We start from the raw sequence: 23,702 nt of genomic DNA, 5'->3' as shown, positions 1-23,702 counted from the left end.
CCCCATCCTGGGTATCTTTATAACCCCAGCGGTTGCCTTGGTGGGAACGCGGCCGTTCAGCTCCATCATCCATTACTGCCGCCTGCTGCCGCGGCCCCCACCGCACCAGGATCTGACTCAGCCTCCAGGTACGCACAAGGTCAGGGTCTTGGCTGGGTGGTCAACTCTTCCCCTTGTTTCCAGGACAAGGGACAGGAATTGCTGATAGAAGTCATAGCCACAGGGGCTGGAGGGACAGCCCCAGACAGGGTATAGCCTCTTCCAAGGTATCAGCTGAAGGAGACTACTTCCTTAGCCTTGGGATACGATTTCCAGCCGCTACCATGATGACTGTGATAGGGAGGTCACAGAGTTAGAGCCACTTGTGTCCTTGAATGGCTGCTGCCCTGAGGGCCGGAGGGCCACACAGGCAGCTAACAGCGAAACTTGCCAGTACTAGGTCATTCCTCAGCCTCAACCGGAAGACACTCAGGATGAATGAGTCGCAGAAGCTGCCAGGAGCTAGCTTTTCAGCCACACTCTGCAGCTGCCTGCTCCCCTCAGGGATGGCCACCACCTGGATGCAATGAAGCAGTGAATGTGAACAGCGGAGCCCGGGGGTGGGGTGGGGTGGTCACACGTGCCAAAGCAGCATGCTAACAGAGAGGCGTCTTCCACAAGACCACCACACAGCTCCCCAAACCAAAAAGAAAGCAGAAGGCGATCAAAAAGCAGGGGGAATCAATGAAGGTGGCCTTGCAGAATGAACGATTCGCTCCTTCGCGGCTTTCCTGACCTTGTGACCTATGACCAGGTCCTTAAATCTCAGCCTCCGTTTCTTCATCTCTAAAGAGGGGATGATGAAAGTTTCAACATTATAGACGGTGGTGACACAGACATCAGATAAGGGAGAGGACTTTGGACAAGGCCTGTGACCCTGTCACCACACCGTGGGCGCCGATGGCTATTGGTACCAACAGCTGTTGGTATTCTCATCTCCGTCACTGTTTCAGACCACTCCATCATGTTCTCCCAAACTCCCCCTTACTGAGTCACCACGGAACTCTAAGCACCGCCCCCATCCTCTCCTCTCTACATCCCTGTGGGGTGGAACACATTCATTCTGGTAGATTCTTTAATTAGACACAGCCTCATCTACGGCAGCTGGGATCGGAGACCATTCGCCAAAGAGCCACAAGTTCATGGCTTGCCAGGCTAAAGATGGCGGTGTGGAGGACACCCAGCCAGACATGCCTGAGCACCACAGGAAGGACACGGGCTGTCCCTGACATGTGATGGTTCACAGGTCTCGTCAAATGACGGCAGGGAAGCTTGTTGACACCAGCAGGGAATGCTACGCAGCAGGCCATGTAAGTGAACTCACACTTTCATAAAACAAGCTTTGGGCTCAATGATTTTGCCCAGCTTCCGGCTAATGGATGTGTTCTAGTACATTAAGACATACTGGGTGTAGCATCTTTGGGGATGCCTGGATGAGATTCTCTAGGAAGGGCCTGGGTGCAGCTCCAGCCGCTAGGCTCTGGTACTCGGTCAGTACATTTGCTGTATCTGGTGCTCTTCAACTCATGGAATACTCACTCATGGTGGACTTATCGGGTCCACCCCCACAGTAAACTGAGACTTGGAAGAAGGACATCTTACATCTTGGCTGACCCGTGAACACAATTGGTTGGCGAACCTTGGAGTGACTTGATTACTCGGCCAGCTGGGACTCTCACTCCCTCCTTTGTCCTGCCGGGTACCCTGACATCCACTTAGAGAAGGCAACGTCATTCTGCATGGATCTTGGAGGGATCTGGCACACAGACTCGGGCCCTAGCTACTAAGGAGGCTAAGGCAGGAAGAATTAAGTTCAAGGGTATCAGAGGCTGCAGAGTGGGTTGAAGACAGTGCCCAGCAATTTAGTGAGACACTGTCCCGGTAGTAGAACTTGCTTGGCTAACCTGGGTGAGGGCCTGGGCTCCATCCTGGGGCCGGGGCAGGGGGATAGAGGAGGATAAGGAAAGGAGAGAGGAAAGGAAGAACCACATTTAAATCCTGACCCAACTACTAGGTAGCTGTGTGACTTTGAGGGAGATCTCTGGTGTCCCCGAGCCTCAGTTTCCCCATTTATACTATGGAAATAATCTATGTCTGCCATGGACAGTTGCAAGACCAGAATGAGGTACCGAAGGCACCAATTAGCCTGGTGGCCACCAGATCAACGCAACAGCACAAGCAGCCTGTGGCAGCCCTAGGGCACAGGACCAGTGCTTCTGGAAGACAGCATCCCCCCTCCCCCAAGCATCCCATCAGTCAACACGCTCTCTTGCTGGGGGAGCAGCTAGGCTCACTTCAGTGGGGTCCCCTCTGCCCACATCTGCACCTTTTAGCAGATAGTGCCTCTGGGTAAGATCAGAACTTTCTGGAAACTCATCCCTCTTCCATCTGTACTCAAGTCATGAGTACCACGACTCTGGCAGCAATTTGTAAATGTGGACTATATATCCCAGGCCACACTTAACCTGGTTTGAACCCCAATACGTCATCAAGATGCAAAGTTATACAAGTTGACCAGCCAATAAAATGTGCATGATGTCATTCACAGACCCCACATGGATGGAGAAACCCTAAGACAAGCAGTTGAAAGGCGGTGGGGAACAGAGAGAGAAAAGATGGGTGCTCCCTCTCATGTCCCCCTGACTTTACTTTCAGCCTTCCTTCCAACCTGTGAGCCAAAGAGCCGATACTGAGGATGGATGAAAGCCAGTCACCTCCAAGGGCCAATCATGCCCCCTTCAAAACCATCTAAGGACCCGGGAGCTAGCCGCACATGTGGGAGGTGGCTGGCAGGGGATGACCTGTGAGATTCAGAAGCCAGGGAGGAGAGCACATGGACCCTGAACCTGGCGGGGAAGGTGGCTGGCTGCACAGTGAGGGTCTGGTGAGCCCAGTCAGTGCAGCCTGGGGGCTAGCAGGGACTTACTTGCAGAGAAATTGGCCTCCGTGTGGACGGGTGGGGTGGAGGGCAGAAAGGGCGCGTGGCCCACGAAGAAGGACCGCAGGGAGCGCTCGGACAGGAGTGGGGAGCGCTGCTGGGCAGGGATGTTCTCGCAGCTGCCCACACCGCTGTGGATCTTGAGGTTCAGGGGTTTGCTCTTCTTCTTGGCTCTGAAAGGGAAGCAGAACAAGGAGACAGGGAGATGAGTCTGTCTGTACCGTCTACACCATCAGTATAAACGTTGCTCACCTGGCAACAGCTGGGCACCTGGGAAACACAAGCACAACCTATACTGGCAGAGACCACGCCTGCTGGAATGTAACTGGGCATCTCTCAGTCTTCTAGAACGTTCCTGCCAGTGAGGAATCTACCCAACACGTGATCACCTGACACTGACTTGAGACTAACATAAACTGTCTTTCGAATAATATTTTATAGGCACCATTGGACGGGCTGGCTTTTTGTCAACTTGACAGCAGCTACACTCACTTAGAAAGAGAGAGCCTCAACTGAGGAAATACCCCTGCAAGATTAGCCTGTGGGCAAGGCTGTGGTGCATTGGCTTGACTGACAGTTGATGGGGACGGGCCCAACCTCCATGAGGGTGGCTCCAGCCCTGGGCAGATAGTTGTGGATTCTGTAAGAAAGCAAGCTGAGCAAGCCACAGGGAGCAAGCCAGTAAGCAGCACCCCTCCATGACCTCTGCATCTGCTCCTGCCTCCAGGATCCCGCCCTAACTTTCCCTCTGAGATACAGAAGTGTAAGCTGAAACGAACCCTTTCCTTCCCAAGTTGCTTTTGGTCCTGGGGTTTCGTCACAGCAATAGTAACCCTAAGACAACTATAAAATGTATACTCTTTTAATGTAAAAAAATAAATAAATAGCTTCCCTTGGCTAGTGTGGTAATGCGCTCCTGTAATCCAAGCACTCAGGAGGCTGAGGCAGGAGGATGCTGGCTTTGAGGCCAGCTTGAACTACAGAGCAAAGCTCTGTCCTGAATAAGCAAGAGAAAAGGAAAAAAAAAAAAAAAAAAAGGTCTCAGGATGATTTTTTTTATTCTTTTTATTATTTTTTTTCTAGACCTATTCCTTGTAAGCAGATCCCTGGGAGGTAAAGCTAGTCAATTTCCAGTGAGAGTCTTCACACTGGGATGGAGATGAGGAGGAAGCGCTAAAGAGCGGGGGCTCCAGCCAGGTGCTGATTGAGTTCGGATGGGAGTTGGGCCAGGGTGTCTCTCGAGGCATAAACACAAAACCGAGTGTCTAAAACCTTGCACTTGACCAAACAGGAGGCTTGAGAGTATTAACAGCATCGGTGGAGGTGGCAGCCGTCACAGCTACTCTGAATTAAGTGCAGGCAGCATCCCAGGGACAGAATCAAGGACGTCGGGGCATCGACTCGTTAAAAGCATTAAAGTCATCCTAGGAAGGGCATCCTCTTTCCCCTGAGGACAACACTGGAGCGAAGGAGACGGAAGAACCTAGCAGAGGCCTCATCTCAACTGCGTCCGACTGTCCGTGTCTCGCCGGATCTCAGGGTGTCGCCACCCTGAGGCCAGTCACCCCCAGGGACTGCCCTTTGTGTTGTCTTGCTGCTTTCCCTGCTCGACGAACTCCTACACATACTCCACGGTCCAGTTCGAAAGTGATCATATCTGCAACATCTTCTAGCTCTCTGGGACAACCTCACTCTCTCCACCCTAGTATCCCCCGTTATTCTCTGAGGAACCCCCAGATCCCGACCATGGCTCCCGATAGCCATCCTCCATATCTACTCTAGTCCGGTCGCCTCCTCACCTTTGATCCTCCTGTCTCCGCGGCCCAGAGTTCCCTCCTCTGTGCCGCCGCTTTGATCTCTGTCTCAATAACTCAGTTCTGGCAGTGTCTCCTTCTGCAACCTTTTGGGTAACCCCAGTTCCTCCCAGCAGGAACAGGTGCTCTTCCTCCAGGAAGCCCTCTCAGATATCCCTCTTCCCCCGCTGGCCTAAGCTAGCAGTTTCTTGTTTGTTGGTTTGCTTCATATCTGTATGGTCATGTTTTCCCATTTTTCCCCGGCATTTGTAATCTTCCTGGCAGAACATGAGTCTTGAAGGTGGTGACTCTAGATTTCTCCTTGTTCCATCCTTGGCATCTGGCTTGGCACCAGGTACACAGTAGGTAGGTGCTGTGTAAGTGAGCTGCCTGGCACACAGTAGGTGCTGCTTAAGTGGGCGTTCTGAATGGAGGCTATGGCCCAGGGGGCAGGGAGGAGGGATATCACACTACACTCTAATTCTCTGCCTTCCGATCCTAACTGCTGGCTCCCCGAGGACAAGAACCAGGCAGATGGCGCGGCTGCATCACTCAGCCCCCGGCTTGGCACTCGTGGCACAAAATACACCTCGCAGGCTGGTTTAGAACTGCCTCCCTTCTCCAAGGAGCTGGTCTAAGAGAGCTAGGTGTAAGACTACATCTCTCAAAGCCTTCCCACCCACCTCCCTCCCCAAACTCCCATCTGCCCACGACGGAGCCGGGCGCCCTCTGGTGGCTGCTGCAGAACCTGCTTGCAAACTGCCAGTCCTGGAGGTCTCTAGGCTTCCTTTGGGTACCACTTAAAAAAAAAAAAAAAAAGGCACGCTCTGCAGGAGGCCACACATGTCTGCCTGTTCACCCACCCCTCTTAGTACCCCTGTGGCAGCAGCCAGTCCTACTTATTGTCCCTCAGGGGCCTGATGCAAGGCTCAGATAGGTGCTCCCCCTTACAGCAGCTCACATCTGGTAACTTGTCCCTGCCCAGGGCTGGAAAAAAATGAGGAAGCGAGAGCCAGTGAGTCTCTTTCGCTCAAAACAGGCCAGCAGTGGGGATTTAAAGAGGTGTATAAACCAAAGCCAGTACTCAGCTGTTGGGGACAAAGAGACTCTTTGTGTTTCAATTTCCCACCTGGGCAATGGAAAGAACACTGGTCCCCTTCCCAGAAGGCCATGCAAGACCATGAGGATCTATGAGGTAGCATGCTTGGCTCAGACAAGCCTGTGTGCTGTTTCCTGTCATGAGCATGGCTGTACTCTAGTTACATCTGATGGCCATACAGCCATGCAGAAAGCCAATAAAGAAACTGAGAAGTGAAGCCAAGCTAGGCTTTACCTGAAATACCCAGAACACCCACCACCAGCCTTGGCAGGGGAAGGGGACATGGGCAAACCCCTAAGCATAAAGCTATGATCATCCCCCACAGACACCTAGCAGATCCTGAGGCACTGACAATGAGGTCGTGTAAATCAGAGCAAGACTGGAGGGTCCCACATCCAAACCAGCAGCTCAGAGATGTCAGAAGAGATGTGGTTACCAATCCAAAGTCATGAGAGCAGAGAGAGCTGTGCAAATAACTGGTAGACAGATGGAAGAAAGTGGGGGGGGGGGGGAGAAGGAAAGGAGATGGAAGGGGAAAGATGGGGAATAAAAAAAGAGGAGGAGGGAAGATGAGAAAAGAAGGAAGATGGGAGAAAAAGAGATGAGATGAAAGAATAACAGAAAAAGGGAAAGGGAAGGAGGGGAATGGGAGGGCAGATGAGTAAGTGGATAGATGGATGGGTGGATGAATGGATGGATAGATGGATGGATGAATGAATGGATGGATGGATGGATGGATGGATGGATGGATGGATGGGTAGATAGATGGATGGGTAGATGGATGGATGGGTAGATGGATGGATGATGAATGGATGGGTAGATGGGTGGGTGGATGGGTGAGTGGATGAATGAATGAATAGATGGATGGATGGGTAGATGGATGAGTTTGCATTTCTACATGAAAGTTATTGCTTAGAAAATATGGGTTTTAGACAATAATTTTAAAAGATAAAAATGAGTTATGAGTGAGAAAGGGGCTTGAAAAAGACATTTTCCCTCAGCAAGTCATATGAAGACCCAACAAGCATGCACGGAGAAGCAGGAGACACAAATCAAACCAACAACAAGCTACACCCCACTCTTTCTGGATGGCCATGCTCAAACACGAGGTGCTCAAATACCACGTGCTGATGAGGACATGGAGAACGGGAAGCCATCGGCTGGTGCATGGCCGCTACGGAAAGCACTTCGGTCACACTTTGACCGCATAAAACCAGAGTTTTAGACAATCCAACAGTCCTATTACCTAGATATGTACCCAAAAGAATGGGAAATAAATCTTCAACAGAAAGTGTCCGCGGACACTGACACTTGACACATGAACACTGACAACCACCAAAGGGCAGGAAAAAACCCAAATGCGCATCACTGGGCGAAAGAAGACAGATGTGATCTGCCCGGATAATCAAATGCAATGCAATCTTATGTTGTTCCAACTCATAGCCTAAACACGAGTGAACCTCAAAACTGTCATGCCTCAGGAAGAAAGCTAGTCACAAAAGACCACGCATTCCAGTTTATATAAAACAATCAGAATGGGGTAAGTCCACAGAGATGGACAGCAGGCTGGCAGTTGCCAGGACTGGAGGACAGGAGGGGCGTGGGGCCCACCCAAGTGCACGTGGAAGCGCTGTTTTGCTGTTTGTTTTAGGGTCATGAAGGGCCCTGGAAGTAGGCAGAGGTGGTAACTGCTGAGCCTCGAGTGTAATAAATGATACTGAAGGGTTAAAATGACCAATGGTGGCATCACAGTCATTTATCAAATTAGAGAAACAATTCTAATGCTTCCTGTACTGTGTATGTATCCCTTGAGGAGCTGTGTGACCTTTATCACACAGCTTAACCTCTCTGAGTCCCAAGGTCTTTGCCGTTACAAGTAACTTCTACCAGGGTTGTTTTAAGGAGCCAGTGAGGTGGATGGGAATACTGCAGTTGGCTGCTGGTGAATCCAGAGGGGGCTACTGGGGTCCTTCCTTTTTTCCTTTGTCAAGAAGTGCTTTTGCTTCTAGATAGGGGGCAAAGTCCCTCCTGTGGGGAGGCAGGTCAGCACTCGAGTGAAGATAGACACGCATCCGTGAAGACCAAAGACTTCCTTCCGCCCTGGACCCCTGACTCAGGACACACAAAGGTCTGAGAGCCAGTCACAGGAACAGTCTGACTGTTTCTGTATGAAGAGGGTAGGAAGTGTCCTCAGATGAGACACTCAAGGTGCATCCCTGTCCCTCAAAGTCTCCCCCCTCCCAGGCTTGGAATGAATTATCCCCACCCCCAAAATCCATATGTTGAGTTTTTACTCCCCCAGATCTTAGAATACAAAAGTATAATGGGAGCCTGGGTCTTGAAGAGACCCAGGGAGGAGGAAGAAATGAAAGAAAAAAGCCAAGCAGTTAAGACAAGATGAGGTCATAAAGATGAGACTCTAACCCAGTAGGGCTGGTGTCCTTCTAAGAGGAACACACGTGCACAGACCCATGGGGTCCCAGTGAGCAGGGGGTCACCAGCAAACCAAGGAGAGAGGCTTCATAAGAAACCAACCTACTGAGCCCTTAATCTTGACATTCCACCCTCCAGAATGAGGAAGCACCCCTGTTATTCCGTTGCCAGGTTTATGGTCTCACGCTCATCTCAAGGTGGTCCTTCAGACCTGTCTTCATGGGCTGGTCACCGGGTGCCCCACAGTGTGCTGGCCCTGCCTTAAGTCCCTCCTCAAATTCCTCTTCTAACTGGACACTGCATTTGCTCTTGAGTTCTTTACTGAGAAAATGGGATCATAGCTCTACCTGTGTGTGTGTGTGTGTGTGTGTGTGTGTGTGTGTGTGTGTGTGTGTGTGTGTGTGTGTGTGTCCGTCCCCTGCAGGACATATGTGCAGGACAAAGAACAGCTTACAGGAATCAGTTCTGTCCCTGTATGTCCCAGAGGTCAAGATAAGATGGCCAGACTTGGTAACAAGCATCTTTGCCTGCGGAGCCATCTCACTGGCCTCCAGCTCTGCCTCGTTCACTGATGTCCAAGGTCTAGAAGCATGCCTGGCCAGTGGAGCCCTCTAAATTCCAATTCTCTCCCTCTTCTGCCCACCCCCAGCCTTCCTCTCCCACTTCTCTCTCTCTACCCCCTCCCCTTCTCCCTCTTCTCATTTCCCTTGTCGGATTTTTACATTCCTGTAGTAGCAAAATTAACTGGGCCTCGCCAAAGACTGAAAGCATCTTCACTGTGCCTCAGAGTGGAGTGGTCCATCACATTACTGCCATTCCCCCAGCTGGAGAGAGTCAGGATGGAGGGGACACCAACATCTGTTACGGAGTGGAAGGACCAAGATGTGTGTGGTATGGTCCTCTGTGTCACTGAGGTTCCAAGGTGTCCCGCAAACATGTCTGGGGAAGTAAGATCCGACGGCATGACTGCACCTGGGGAGTGGACAGACGCATTCCGTGGAACCCTGGACGTCATGGAGGAGTGAGTCTTGGGAAAGTCTGGAGTCAGGAGGAAGGCAAGGGAGCTGACAGGAGGGCATGGAAAGGAAGCAAGGCCAGGGCAGGGAACTCAGAACCTGGGCTGGGGGCAGCGGGCCAGACCTCTGCAGATCCTGTCTGCCCCTGTCAGAAGAAGAGTTGAATCCTTTTTCAACAGCCCCAGGAAGCTGGAAGGGAATGATATCAACTGTGTTTTGAAATGATCTCTCCACTTAAAGTGCCGGATGGAGTCTGATGGGGCAAGTATAGAACGGGGCTGGGAGAGATGGCCTGATGATCTGAATTTGATCCCCCCCCCATGGTGGAAGGAGAGAACCAATTCCCAAAGGTTGTCTCTCTGACCGCTACGCATGTACTGTGACATGTGCAACCCCCCATACTTACACACTTACACACACACACACACACACACACACACACACCATAATATTTTTAAACTTAATTTTTTTAATTAAAGAGGAACTGGGGTGGGGTGTGGCCCCACTGCAGAGCATTTGTCTAGAATTCCCCAGTGAGGGGCTGAAGGCATGGCTCAGTGGCAGAGCATTTGCTGGGTATGCATGAAGCCTTGGGTTCCATTTCCATCACCAGAAAAAAAAATGTCATTGGGGAAAAGGCTGTGGGGGGTCACCCAGGCAAGAGAATAATGGTTTGGGCCAGGGTAGGACCATGGAGATGGAGGGTAGACCATGGGGACCCAGTTCTCTAGGGCAAGCTGACCGATTAAGGGGAGAAGGGATGTAGGAGACCCCTGCTGCTTCCTCAGCTGGTATGTCGTATGGGTGAGTAGGGCACACACCCAAGAGCATGGATGCTCCTCAGCTGACAGTGTGGGTCCAGCCCAATTGTCCCACTGTCAAGTGAAACTATCATGGGCTGAAAATGCATCAGACCCACCCACCTGACCAAGCCTCGAGGCTCAGCAACCCAGCCCAGTACGGAAATGCGGCTGTCCCCTCAGAATGTGTGACAGACGGAAACCACGGCTCACTACCACTGCCCATCATAGAGAGATCACACTGAATCCTGCCAGCCTGGGGAGAGATGAAAATCCAGCTCCCGAGCAGTTTCTGCTGAAGGCAAATTGCTTTCACGCCACTGTAAACTAGGAAAATCGGGAGCAGAGCCATCCTGAGGCAGGCAGGGACATCTGTATCTACACTTTCTAGAAGGATCCACACGAGGAGGCAGTTGTCAGCCTGGTGGAGGGGTGGGGGCTGTGGGTTTTAGAGACAGACACCTCGTTACTTTTAGACTCGTCTCCACTGTTTCGATTTAGTAACAGGAATACTGTTTTTCAATAATAAGACATAATTTAAGTGGCATCTGCAACTGTTTCTCTCTCATTTTATTCGAAGAAAGAAAAATAAGGCCCCAGGCAGTGGAGTGACAGATACAGTGTGATGTAGTCCACTGAGATACATGCCTTTTTTTCAACACATTCCAAGTTCAAGATCAAACTGGAGGTGGAGTTCTGTTTCCCAATTAGATGCTCTAAGTTCCCTTGTAACTGGTGTCGCAGATTTGGTTGACATACTAAGAAACATGGTTCTCTCTAAATTCCCAGAAAAGAGCTGAGGATGTGGCTCAGTTGTTAGAGAACTTGCCTAGCACGCATCAAGTCCTTGGTTTGGTCCCCTGTACCACAGAAACTGGGTGTAGTGGTGGACATCTGTAACTCCTGAACTCCGGAGGTGGAGGCAGGAGGATCAGAAGTTCAAGGTCATCTTTGGCAACATAGTGTCAAAGGCCAGCCTGAGCTACAGGGGACCCCCCCCCCAAAAAAAATCCTAGAAATTAAAACACATATAATGTGTAGACTGTAAACATACACCCTTGAAAATATGGGCTAGGTCAAAGCCCAGATTTGAGGAAGAGGTAAATTAAACTCCTGCCTCTCCTTGCCCATTAATCATGGCTTTGTGTCACAGGGAATGCTCAGATGGAAGACGGAAAGAGGCAAGGCGTGCAGGTCCAAATGGACGTTCCAAAATCTATTCTGCCAGGACCTGAAACGTTAGGAATAACAGTGTCACACTCAACCCTGCCTTCATGGCAGCCCATCAGCAAGAGACCCTGGACCCCCGAGTTATCAGGGCCACATCCTAAGAAGGGTCTTTCCAAAAGCAGACGAGGAGCCCCTGGCCCCCACACTGGGGTTCCCCAGGTCCTAACACACCTTCCTAAAAGTAGGAAAGTCCAAGGCACTACTCAAAGCTGCCCCTGAATCCCACTTCCCATTACCTGGCTCGCTGGACAACGTCTGTCCCTGACACCCAGATTCCACCCAGCATCTCCCTCTCCTCCTCTCAAGACAGCTGAGCCCCGTCACTAGTAGACATGGCTTCCCACAGCTCGGACCCCAGTTTGGAAGCGCATGGCTGCTTTTCCCATCATCTCATGGACACTGGGGTCTCCTTCCTGTTTAGAGGACAGGGGTCATGTCTGACCAGTTCTTTATGGACCCCAGGGCTAGCATAATGCCTTGATATTATATGAGATTGGTAAGGACATTTTCTGTGAGTCATGTTTGTGGGGGCTGTGTGTGTGTATGTATAGGTGTGTGGGTGGGTGTGCACAAGTCTGCATGAAGGTCAAGGTCGATATTGGGTGTCATTCCTCATGTGCTGCTCATTTTGTTCTGCTTAATTGTTTGAATTTTGCTTTTTGAAACAGTGTCTCTCACTGGGGCTCATTGATCCAACTAATCCGCCTGGCCAACTTGTCCTGTAGTCTGCCTCTACCTGCACCCCACCGGTCCTAGAATTGAAAGCACACAATACCACACCCAGATTTTTACATGGGTGATGGGGATTGAACTCGGGTCCTCCTGCTTGCTTGCAAGGCAAGTTTACCCACGGAGCCATCTCCCCAGCTCCAGTACAGACACCAGTATGAATCTGCAGATGGGTGAAGACCATGGGTTCTTACACACTGCGGCATGGGTACTCATGGATTCCCCACGCTGGTGACCCAGGAGGAGGTCAATAAATCTGAAGGGATCAGCTCATCCAGAATTCCACTTTATCTAGATGCTACATGGAGGTGAGACCCAGTAGCCATCCTGAGGGTAGAGCTGTGACAGGAGGTGTTGGCTCTGAGTAGCTGTGTGGAGTTGAACCTGGAGGAAGTTCGGAACAAGGGAGTGGACCACCACACCCAGGAATGCCATGCCAGCCCTGTGATGCCAGGGGCTGGGTGATGAGTGTTAGGGACATAATTCTTTTGCAGAAAGATTGATAATGCCCACTATTGGCCTTCTCAATAGTTCGTATACTCAGGAAGACTCAAGTCTGTCAACCTCACCCTAAAAGACAGCCACACACACTCCCTCCTGTTTCTTAAAGGCACCCATCTGGGCAGGAAGTTCGCCAGCTGTCAGATTCAAGGAAAAGCCCATTCTGGGCTCATATCTGAGCATCTGGCTAGAAGCTGGTCTCAGACACAGACAATGCTGCCGGAAGCCTCCCCTACAGAATAATCCACAAGTCCACACCCCCGGGTGAAGACCCCTACATAACACCCCTCTGTCTCCCACCATCCTCAGAGTATGCACTGACCTGAGTCAGGGCCTGGGCCTTCCAGGCAGTGGGTCCTGGCATCCCAGCTTCCTGATCTCCCCATGATTAGTGACTAATCTTATTTTTTGTTGTTCCCTACCCCATAAATCAGTTACAGAGCAAATATTTACACAGTCTGTCATTTCCGATTGAACCGGGGCTCAACCGGGGCTCATGACAACCTTCGTTATTAAAAAGGATGGTTGATTTGGGGCAGATTTCGCAGGGCATCTGGCTAGATGCTGCCTTCCAAGTTCCTCCTTCCTCCCTCTGCCTGAAGAAAAAAGACAATTTCCAAGATAAATTGGTTCAGAGGTCTCTGCTCACTGTCTCCCTGGGGCCGGTGGGATGCGGCCAGGGTTCTGTCAACCCAATAAATGACGGTCTCCCTAGAGAAATGACCAGGCTAGCTTCTTCCCTCCCCTCCTGGCTTCGCTTTGGGGTCAGAGAGTGGAGCAGAGAGAGAGAGTCAACTGACTGATATCAGAAACTGGAAAGAAGGTGGCTGAGGGGAGGCGCCAGGGAGATCAAACAGCATGACTTCCAAGTTCCCTGCTTTTGTGCCAATAATTATATATATACAAAGGCATCAGGTCATCTTCTTCATTGAGATGGGACTTGTCTCAAGATGAACAAGCAGATGGTCAGAGAGACTGTGCATCTCCACTGAGGTCACACAGCACCGAAGAGGTGGAGGCAGGATTTGAACCAGGTTCAGCCTGGCTCCGAAGCGATTTGTGCTAACATGTACCCCAGCCACACTAGGATTTAGATTTGCTTGGAACTCCTGGCAAGGAAGGGCTTACAAGACTCAGACATTGCTCTGTGACAGTACCCAGGGTCAGCACTAACAGTTACCCTGCTGAGGTGTGAGCCAGCAAAGACCCTTCCCCACCCAAGCCGGAGGGCAAACTGGAAAAACTTACTTGAGTTGGATGAATATTTTACTCTCTGTGCGCCACCATTTCCCAGCCCCTCCCCTTTCTCCTCAGGAAGAAAATTAATCGGGAGGTTGGGGAGATGGCTCAGTCAGAAAAGTGTTTTCTATACATGCATTAGGAACTGAGTTCAAATCCCCAGCACCCATGTCAAAAAAAAAAAAAAAGTCAGGCATGAGCTGGGCAGTGGTAGCGCACACCTTTAATCTCAGCACTCAGTTGGCAGAGGCAGGTTGATCTCTGTGAGTTCAAGACCAGCCTGGACTACAGAGTGAGTTTGAAGACAGCCAGGGCTACACAGAAAAAAACCCTGTGATGAACCACCTTCCCCCCAACCCCGAAATAAAAGATCAGGCATGATGGCATGTGCTTGTAATCCCAGTGTGGGAGAGGCAGAGACAGGAGCATCCCTGGCATTTCCTGGCCAGGCAATCTAGCTAAGCTGGTGACCTGCAAGCCAATGAGAGGCACAGTCTCCAAACAACAAAGGTGACTAACTCCTGAGATGACAGTGACACACGCACCCACTTGCACACACACACACACACACACACACACACACACAAATGCATCCTTACAAAGCTGAGTAGGTATGCCCACTGTGTCTAGACCAGTGGCTATTATCTGGTGGTTCCGAGGGTTCCAGCCATCAGAGCCTACGAGGCAGAGAGTGGCTTCTCCCGGACACCAGAGGTTGGGCGGCTCTCAGCACAAGCAGGGTTGTGGGTTGGACTCTTGGGCCAGTCACGTAATATCCACTAGGTTCAACTTCCCGCCCGTAAATGACAGGGTTCAGCGGCACAGATGGTCTCAAGAGCTCCCTGGGTGTGTGAGGCAGCTCTCTCTCTCCTCCATTCTTAGCACAGTGACCTTGGCCCAATCAGGGTTCTTGCCACTTTGAGCTCGAGACTCCTTATTTACTCGGTGGGGTCCCCTCTGTGGCTTCCTGGCTGCCCCTTGATTATGTGGGGCAGATGAGTCTGCGTGAAGGATCCCAGCAAGGGTGGGTGAGCATGGTCACTCGTGGCTGGCCTTCAGGGATTCCAAGAAGGCCTTCGGCTCTTTTTCCCTCGTGAGTTTCAAGAATTGGGGGTTATTAAGTGAGGCCTTTGGCATACACTCAGTGCATGTAGCCAGCAAGCTTGCCACAAAGCTGGATCGTTAGGGGTAAATTAGGATAGAGGGTGTGCCTATCGCTGAGGGCAACTGGACCCCTTCACCCATGGCAGTCTCCCTGCTCTGCCAGACATGCGTGTTAAATATCAGAGCCCGTGGTCTGTGTGCTGCTGCCCTGCAGGAGATGTCTGACTTAAGGCGACCTAGCATCCATCCCACCCCATTTGGGGACTGCCGCTCTCCTACACAGGTCACTTGGAGATGCCACCCAGAGGACAACGGCCTCCTTGAGTCACTGAGTACCCCATCAGATCCACTGGAATCTCACCGAGGGACACAGATCTTGAGGGGGGGACTCCATGACAGGAGGAAGTAAGCGTTTGAAGTTCCTTTGGTCGGGTGGTGGCTTGCCAACAGAACCTGACAGGTCATTCTGGCTAAGACAGCCTGGTGACGATCCTCTGCGAGACGGGGGTCACAACTCTCTGAACCATCCTGGAACTGGCCCACAACTGTCCAAAAGGCTCATACTCCTGCCCAGGTGGCTGGCTTCTGCCATCTGCAGTCCAAGACCCCTCATCCGTCCCTCAGTCGTCACCATGTGAAGCTGTGTGAGCTTCCTTCCCTCTCTCTTCCCCTCCCCCTCTTCTTGTTCTTCCTTTCTATCAAATCAGCCTCTCCTTCCCCCCACCGTCTCCTTAGTTTTAGGAATAGAATTCAAGACCTCACGCACAGCAAGCCAGTGCTCTGCTGCTGAGCCACGCCCGCCCCGCCCCCCCCCCCCCCCCCCCGCCCTGCAGTTCTTCATTTTAAACATCAGAGGCTCAAAGTTACCCTAAAGCCAGACTCTGTGCAGCAAACCCAGCTCCTCAAACCTCTGGGGTGGGTCCCAGATGTCTGCATTCCAACAAGCCTCTGGCGACTTCCCACGCCTTAGAGATGTTCTCTCCGGGGTCACTCCACAGTGTGACGCTCACCTATGCCATCATCACCGATAGGGTAGAAGGAGCTGGTGTTCTAGAACAAAGTTCTGTGCAGAGGACATCGTCTGCTCAGACTCTCCAGGAGCCAAGACTTCAGGTCCTGAGAGCTCAGCCGCCGAGGCTGAAGTGGCTGGAACATTCCAGAAGGAAAGAAGAAATGGAACCGAAGCCCACCCCTCTGAGATAGCCTCAAGAACACAGTCACAGAGCTAGGAGACCATCACAGTCATAAGTTTCAAGGGCTCAGGGGTCAATCCCCTCCCCAGCAATGAGGTCACGTCAGATACAACCCATGCGTCAGGTCCCCATTTCACAGCATAGTAGGTGCTGTGAAATGATGAGTAAATTAATAATAAGACAACTTAATTAAATAGTATGCAACCGTGTTGTGGAATATTACATGCTCAGTAAGAAGAAAGGGGTGGTTTGTCAGCAGACGTTAACAAACTTGTAAGGGTCCAGACAGCAATGGTCACAGGCTTCCTGGGCTGTCTTGTCTCCATGGCAACTACTCAACTCGACAGTGCCGTTCAAAAGCAGTCACAGGCAATATGTAAATAAACAGGCACGTGTCATGTATCCTATCTAGTTTGCTGTAACAAACACCCTGACCAGAGCAATTTAGGAGAAGAAAGGGTTTATCTGGCTTACACTTCGGGTCACAGTCCATCACAGAGGGAGGTTAGAACGGGAACTCCAGCAGGAATCCTGAAGGCAGGCCTGCTCACTCTTCCACAAATCATGACCGACAGGGACTCACTCACACCCAAGGAAGGGCGGCAGGAACCACGGAGGACCCGGCTTGCTGCCTGTCAATCAGGCTTATGCTCAGCACTAGCTTTACACAGCTCAGGCCTGGTGCCTAGGGAATGGTGCCTCCAATTGAACCCTCCTCTGCCAATTAACAATCAAGACAACTGCTCCCGCCCCCCCCCCCAGACATGTCCACAGACCAATCTGGCCCAGGCAATTCTTCAATTGAGAGTCTCTCCCCTAAATAGTTCTAGGTGACAAGTTGACAATTACAGATAACCAGGACACCATAAAACGTGATAAGCCCCAATAAAACTTTATTGATTGGACAGACTTGGGCCAGATTTAGTCCATGAGCTAAGGTTTTATGGCTCCTGATTAAACAGTTGTTTAAAAGCCCAAGGCATACTGATTTGTAAAGAACAAAAATTCCCAGACAACATATATAGTATGAGCTTTCATATACAAACAGTATTTAAACATAAATGTGTATAAACGCATAACTATTATGCTTAAATATTCCCTGCATGTTTGTATGATGTGTTTGAAGAACTCCAAAGGTTTATGGTGAAGGAGAGAGAAGAATGAGGAGGATGGGAGAGCTTCCAACTTTGCTACGGGGGAGTATCTTTTGATGAAAAGGCTCACTTCCTGAGGTACACATGCAAACTGGAAAGAAAGAAATGAGAAGGGAAGAAAGGAAAAAAGTTGGAAGGAAGAATGGGAGAAAGGAGGAGGGAAATAGATGGGAGAGTGGAGGGAAGGAAATGGGAAGTGAAAAAGAAGGAAACGAAAGAAAAAGATGGAAGGCAGCATCTCAATAAAACTTTATTTATAAATCCAGCTGTGGGCCAGAATGGCTTATGGACCACGCTGTCCTGACTCTGGTGGTGCCAGACCATTAGCCTCATGAAGTGGGATCATGGTGGAAAGGAATCATCGCTGTACTCCACATCCCAAAAGACCTTACAACAGAGAAGGGCTGAAGACCTTGCTCTGCTCGTGGAGGCCTGAAGGAAACAGAGCCCGTCCTGTTCACTAGAGAACTAAGACTTCAACCCTTATCCCGAGCCCTTGACACATGCACGTATGAAGAGAGTCGGCTGTGTGTTACTCATTTAAATGTCTGTAACTGATCGCTGCCAGCACACAGGTTAATTAAATGGCAGTGATCTTTTTTTTTTTTTAAATCAATTCTCATTTTCACATTATCACATCAAAGGGGTCTCGCTCTGTGGCACTTCACTGGCTTCGAAATGAAAACCCTGATGCTGGCTGATGGCAGCTTTGGCTCTGTCTAGAGACCCGCTTCCCAGTTCTTGCCAGGAATAAAATCTGGTCCACCGTCAGGCAAGTGCCCAGGTGTCGGATGTCACCATCTCCAAGGAAACTGCACCTCTAAAGGCCACAGGGAGCATTTGCAAGCTCCAGCAAACTCGGAGTCTGATGAGAATCTGTCACCTGCCCTGACGGAGGGACCGACTTCTACTGGGACCTGCTGTCTGTGGACAGCTCAGGGGGGTGCCTCTCGAAGGAATCAAGACCATGTTTAGGGGTCAGTAGAGAAAGGGGGGAGTATCTGGAAAGCTGCTACATGCTGGGACACTTTGCTCCATGGTATCTTGGGAAGGGGGGGACACCTGGCGGGTAGACAGAGGAGGGGCTAAATCCAATCCAAGGCTGGAGGCCTTGGAGCAGGTACAACCTAAAGTCTTACTGCTGTGAGGAGAGTCATGGACACTGGGTCCCAGTTCAGGCTCCTGGGGGGAATGTTCTAGACTCCCAACCCCTCCCCACCCCGTTTCCCTCCCACATATGCAAATGCACCTGGCCTCTGGCTCTGCAGCCTTCAGGGTCACTTCCAAATCATGTTTCTCCCTCCCCGGATGAACTGTGTATTGGTAAGCTTTGGCAGGTTGACGGATGGATGGCTGCCCACCAAAGGCCATATCGGCTGCTGGCACACCGTGTTGTAAAGGGGCCCCTCCAACCACACACTCTGAACTGCTGTGGCTGCCTTGGGCTCTGTTGACAGCATCCATCTCAGAATTCTCCAGCAGCACAAGGCACAAGCCAGGCTGCAGCCACAATCAAAGTCTACCACAGGGGATAAGAACAAGGCCGAGTTCATAGGAAGCCTGGGCGGGATGGGGGCTGCCCCGGGCAACCCTTCCTTACATTATCTTCAACTTCTGAGCCAGGCAGGGAGTTTACTGATAGGAAACAGAAGCATGGAAGACGGAGGCCGCTTGCCTGAGGCCAACGGAGGCGGCATCCTGCTCAGCCTTTGCTCTGACTCTGCTACTACCAAGTGGTTGGAGACTCAAGAAGGAGAGAGGCCGTAAATGCGGGTCAAAAGAGAACAGAGGCTGGGGTGAGGCTCAGGAAGAGAGCATTTGCCAGGGCCCTGGAGTCCATCCTCAGATAGGAAGGGAGGGAGGGAGGGAGGCAAGAAGGGGGAGGGAGGAGGGAGAGGGAGGGAAGAGGGGAGAGGGAGGAAGGGGAGAGGAAGAGGGAGGAGGGGAGAGGGAGGAAGGGGAGAGGGAGGGAGGAGAGGGAGAGGGAGGAGGGGAGATGGAGGGAGGAAGGACGGGAGGGAGAGAGAAGGGAGAGGGAGAGGGGAAGAGGGAGGGAAGGAGGAGGAGAGAAGAGAGAGGGAGGGAGGGATGAAGGGAAAAAGGAAGGTGATGAGGGAAAGGAGGCAGAGAGAGAATAATGAAAAATGGGGGAAAGACTTGAGAAATTCCTCCAGAGAAGATGGACACACAAAGGGCAGTCAATGTGCACGTGAAGGATGTCAACATTACGACTCACTGTGTGAGAGTGTGAGAGAAAGCCACTGAGACACTCCACTCCACAGGCATCCAGATGGCCGCACTTAGGAAGAGCAGGCCCTGGTGAGGATGCGGGGAAACGGAGCCCTCGCTCAGCACTCGTGGGAATGGGAAGAGGTACCCCTGCCGTGGAAGAGTTTGTGGTTCCTCCAAACATTAGATATAGAATCATCATACAACCCAGCACTGGACTAACACTCGGTCTTGTAAAAGGAGGACATCCTGCCACTGTATGTGAGGGACCTGGAGGACGTGCATGGGTAACTTCCAGGGGCTGATGGGGGATTACTTTTTTTTGCTACAGAGTTTACATCAGGGAGAAAAAAAGTTCTGGAGATGGATGGGCAATTGTGCACTTAAATATAGCAAATTTTGTATTTTGACTAATTTAAAACTTTTTTGTTTAAAAAACAAAAACAAAAACAGTGCCTTGGTGGCAAATAGGTTCCCACCCTTGAATGATAGAAAATAGAGACGGAAGAGAAGGGACCTTTGTGAACCAGAGTAAAAGAGACACTAGAAGAGTGACTATACTTCCCTAGGGCAGCCACTGGGGGCAAGCAGTTGGGGGGGGGCGGTCCTCAGGAAAAGTAAGCCGTATTTCTGAGTCAACACCGACTGTCGCGGTGAGGGGCCATCCACCGGCTGAGCGGAGACAGGCTCCCTCCACCTTTCTCCGCAGCTGTTCCGTGCCCCCCGCCTAGCTGCCTGCTTTCCACCTGCTTGGAGCCAATTTAATCAGAAGATCAAGGCTCCCCCAAGGCTCTCCAAAGCAAATGCCATGTTTATAAACCATGCGCAGAGGAGCCGTAAGGCTCGGGCCACTGACGTATAGGCACGAGGCCACCTGTCACCTGCCGCCCTGGGGAGGCTGCCATGTCCGGCCTGGGTTTGGGGGAGTTCTTACTCCACTCATGATCAACACATTACCTGGATCATAAGGAAACCAGTGGATGGTGAACCCCAAAGGGAGCGGGTTCATTGCCTAGGGGGTGCACAGTGGACACATTTTCCTAAGTAATTGTGGCGGTGATTGTCCTCGGGCGACTCAAGCGGTCCTGGCAGTCAAAGAGACAGGGATGCGGAGGCAGACAGGCCAGGAACCCACTTTTCCTCTCTTTGGACCTATCTATCTGCTACAAGGAAATTTGGTCTGCATCCCCCACCATGTGGGTGGTGGTCCCCTGAGGTTGTGAGGAGTAGGAGTCAAGAGTTTGGGATGAGGCATCAGTACAGCTCAGCCATTGACTCAGTGGGCACCCAGCCTACAGAGCTTTTTTGAGAAAGGACTGGATTGGTCAGATGGAATCAACCTCTATTGGGCCCTCTCGGCTCCAGTCCACACTAGGATTCACCACACTGTCAACCAACACAGACCCTCAGGTACCTGAGAACGTCCAGCACATCTTCTCGCCAGGGCCAGATGGTGTCCCCTTAAAACAGGAGCCAGGAAGTCACCTCAATGAGCCCCAAACTTAGGCCGGGTGTGGTAGTACACACCTTTAATCCCAGGACAAAAAAAAAAAATAACAGCCTTGGGGCTGGAGAGATGGCTTAGTGGTTAAGAGCACTGGCTGCTCTTGCAGAGAACCTAGGTTTGGCTCCCAGCATCCACATCAGGCAACTCACGGTCATCTATTAACTACAGTTCCAGGGCTTCAGATGTCTCTGGCCTCCTCGGGCACCTGCACTCATGGACACTGAAAGAACAACCCTCTGAAATATATGCATCTTTCCATGTTGGGAGTTAGAGGTACCTGGGAAGTCCTCCTCCAGGGATCTATTGGACCATCCCCGAATATGACATTGAATTACTGCAGAATAATTCAGACCCTCCATGAAATAGGGTCACTGCAGAATGATTGATTAAAGACTTGGACTCCCAGCCCCATGAGACAAGAGATGTTCTTGGTTTGGGCAGCAGGTAACAGCACATGAACACCTGTACGCTAGGCATTCAGGAATCCCTGTGGACCATTCGACAGGCTGGCATCTGTACAGAGCTTCCCTGGTGCCTTCCCTGCCCATCTGCTTAGACTTATCAACACATTAGCTCATTTAATTCAACCAACAGCTAGAGGAACTTGTACAGGTAGTCTCGCCTCGTGGCTAGGGTACCTTCCCCAAGGCCACAGAGCTTTAGTGTAGATGTGACCAGAGGACACAGATAGACAGACATACAAGCCACACAGAGACACACAGCTGAATATGACCACAAGACCCCAGACCCCAGACCCCAGACCCCACAGCCCTGACCCTGGGCCTTCCTCCCTTTTAAGGCACCCCATGAGAAAATGATGCGCAGCACATACCTGCCCCTTCACCTAACCCCAGACCCTGACCTCAGCACAAGGCACAAGAAGATCCCTAAATGACATGCAAATTTAATGCAAATTAAACACAACTCTCCGTGGGCACCAAGTTGCCTTTCTTATTTATTTTTCCTGTGCAGAACAAGCCTGGTTGTTATAGAAAAAAAAATAATAATGTTACTGAAAAATAATGATGCCTTCTCAATGAGCCGGAGACAGATCAAGCCGGCCCAGGCTGTAATTGCCTGCCTGGTGCCGCATGCACTTAGCCAGGTGAGGATGCTATTGACTGCACTAAAGAAAACATTTATTCACAAGGAAGCTGAGTAATAAGGGGAGCATCCACTGAGTGAATGCCGTGTCTCTCAGATGAGGAAGAGTGGCTCGTCCTGACTTCAGAAACAGCCTGGAACTGGGTTTGGTACAATGCTCAACATCGAAGCCACCACAGGAAACAATGCTGAATAAATTAGTCCAGCTAATCGTGAAAAAAATAGAGAGTTCCCAGTTTGAGAAGACGGATCAGTCGATAAAGCGCCTGCCTTGCAAGCGTGAAGACCCAGGTTCAATCCCCAGAACCCACAAAGAAAAGCCAGGCAGGGTGGCATATATTTGCATCCCCAACACAGGAGAGTGAGAGGGGGAGACAGGAGGATCCCAGGGCTAGCTAGCCTGCTTAGCCTATGTGATGGCTTCCAGGCCAATGAGAGACCTTGTCTCAAAAAACAAGGTGGACAGTGCCCAAGGAACAACACCCAAGCTTGGCCTCTGGACTCCACAAATGTGCACATGTAACTAGACACACTATGTACACCTACACACACATACAAATACATGCACACCCCATGTGCATGCACACCCACTCAGGCTCCACAACCAACTCCCGTAGGTTGTTCTCTGACTTCTACGTGTACAGCATGGCATTCACATGTGCACACACAATACACAGACAGAAAGATAGATGATGCAATGAAAATTTTGAGAGCGTCAATGGGTTCAGCCCATGCTTTTGCTACTAACTCTCTGGTGACCCCCTAAGCATCAGAAAATCAAGATCACCTTCTTCACCACTATCTTGAGGGAGGAATGGATTCCATAACCCTGACCAGAGCCACAAGCACCCAAACCCGTGGTGTTCCTTTCTCTGAATAAAGAGAAAGAGAGATGAGGCTTGTGCAACTCAGTTAGGGATCTTGATAATTGGGCACATCCTCAATCATCCATTTGTTACATAAACCAAGGATATGTGTCCTAAGATGAGAAAGGATGGGGGAGATCTGATGTACCAGAAAAGGCTGAGAGAGTAGGTGGGAAGCCATGCACAGAAAATACAGGTAGACAGAATTAAAATCATGCCACCACAACCGAGGAATGCCTGGCACCACCATAAGTTATGCTAGGTATTATCTAAGGCAAAGGATAGCCCTTGCCAGAGCCTTTAGACACCTTGCTTAGACTTTTAGTGTCCAGAATGATGGGAGGAAAAGAAAAACCCTATTGCTTGAAGACACCAAGTATGAGGACATTTGTTACAGCAGCCCTGTGACGCTCATACGGTCTGCAGGAACTCCATACTCTTTCTCTCTTTAATCACCCTCTTCTTCTTTATCCATCAAGTACAGCATGCTCCCCTGCCCCCTCCAGGACCTTTGCACATGCTGTTTACACCTTGGCTTCAGTTCTGTCTCTAGTCCCCACGGTAATCCTTCACTGATGTCACAGGTGAACTGTGATCCCCTCCTGCAGACGTCCCCAACACCAAGCATCTCTTCCTGGTGGCCTTTCCGCAGATCCCTATGGCAAAGCTGTGAAAGTCCATGGTCTCCCCAATCAGAACTGCTCCACAAGGGTAGGATATGTTTTTCT

The 23,702-nt window shown here is 50.9% G+C and overlaps 1 protein-coding gene across 1 annotated transcript in view; it reads right to left on the bottom strand.

Annotated features, from left to right (window-relative positions):
- The window catches only part of Ksr2 (kinase suppressor of ras 2), a 359,063-nt gene that overhangs the window by 154,592 nt on the left and 180,769 nt on the right, over positions 1-23,702 (bottom strand). Inside the window, exon 5 of the mRNA XM_059249748.1 lies at positions 2,966-3,150. Coding sequence (XP_059105731.1) covers positions 2,966-3,150 — 185 coding nt within the window. The remainder of the gene's footprint in view (positions 1-2,965; positions 3,151-23,702) is intronic.

This window comes from Peromyscus eremicus, chromosome 23 (assembly GCF_949786415.1).
Source record: "Peromyscus eremicus chromosome 23, PerEre_H2_v1, whole genome shotgun sequence".
NCBI lineage: Eukaryota > Metazoa > Chordata > Mammalia > Rodentia > Cricetidae > Peromyscus > Peromyscus eremicus.
This window is presented reverse-complemented; position numbering and strand designations above follow the sequence as displayed.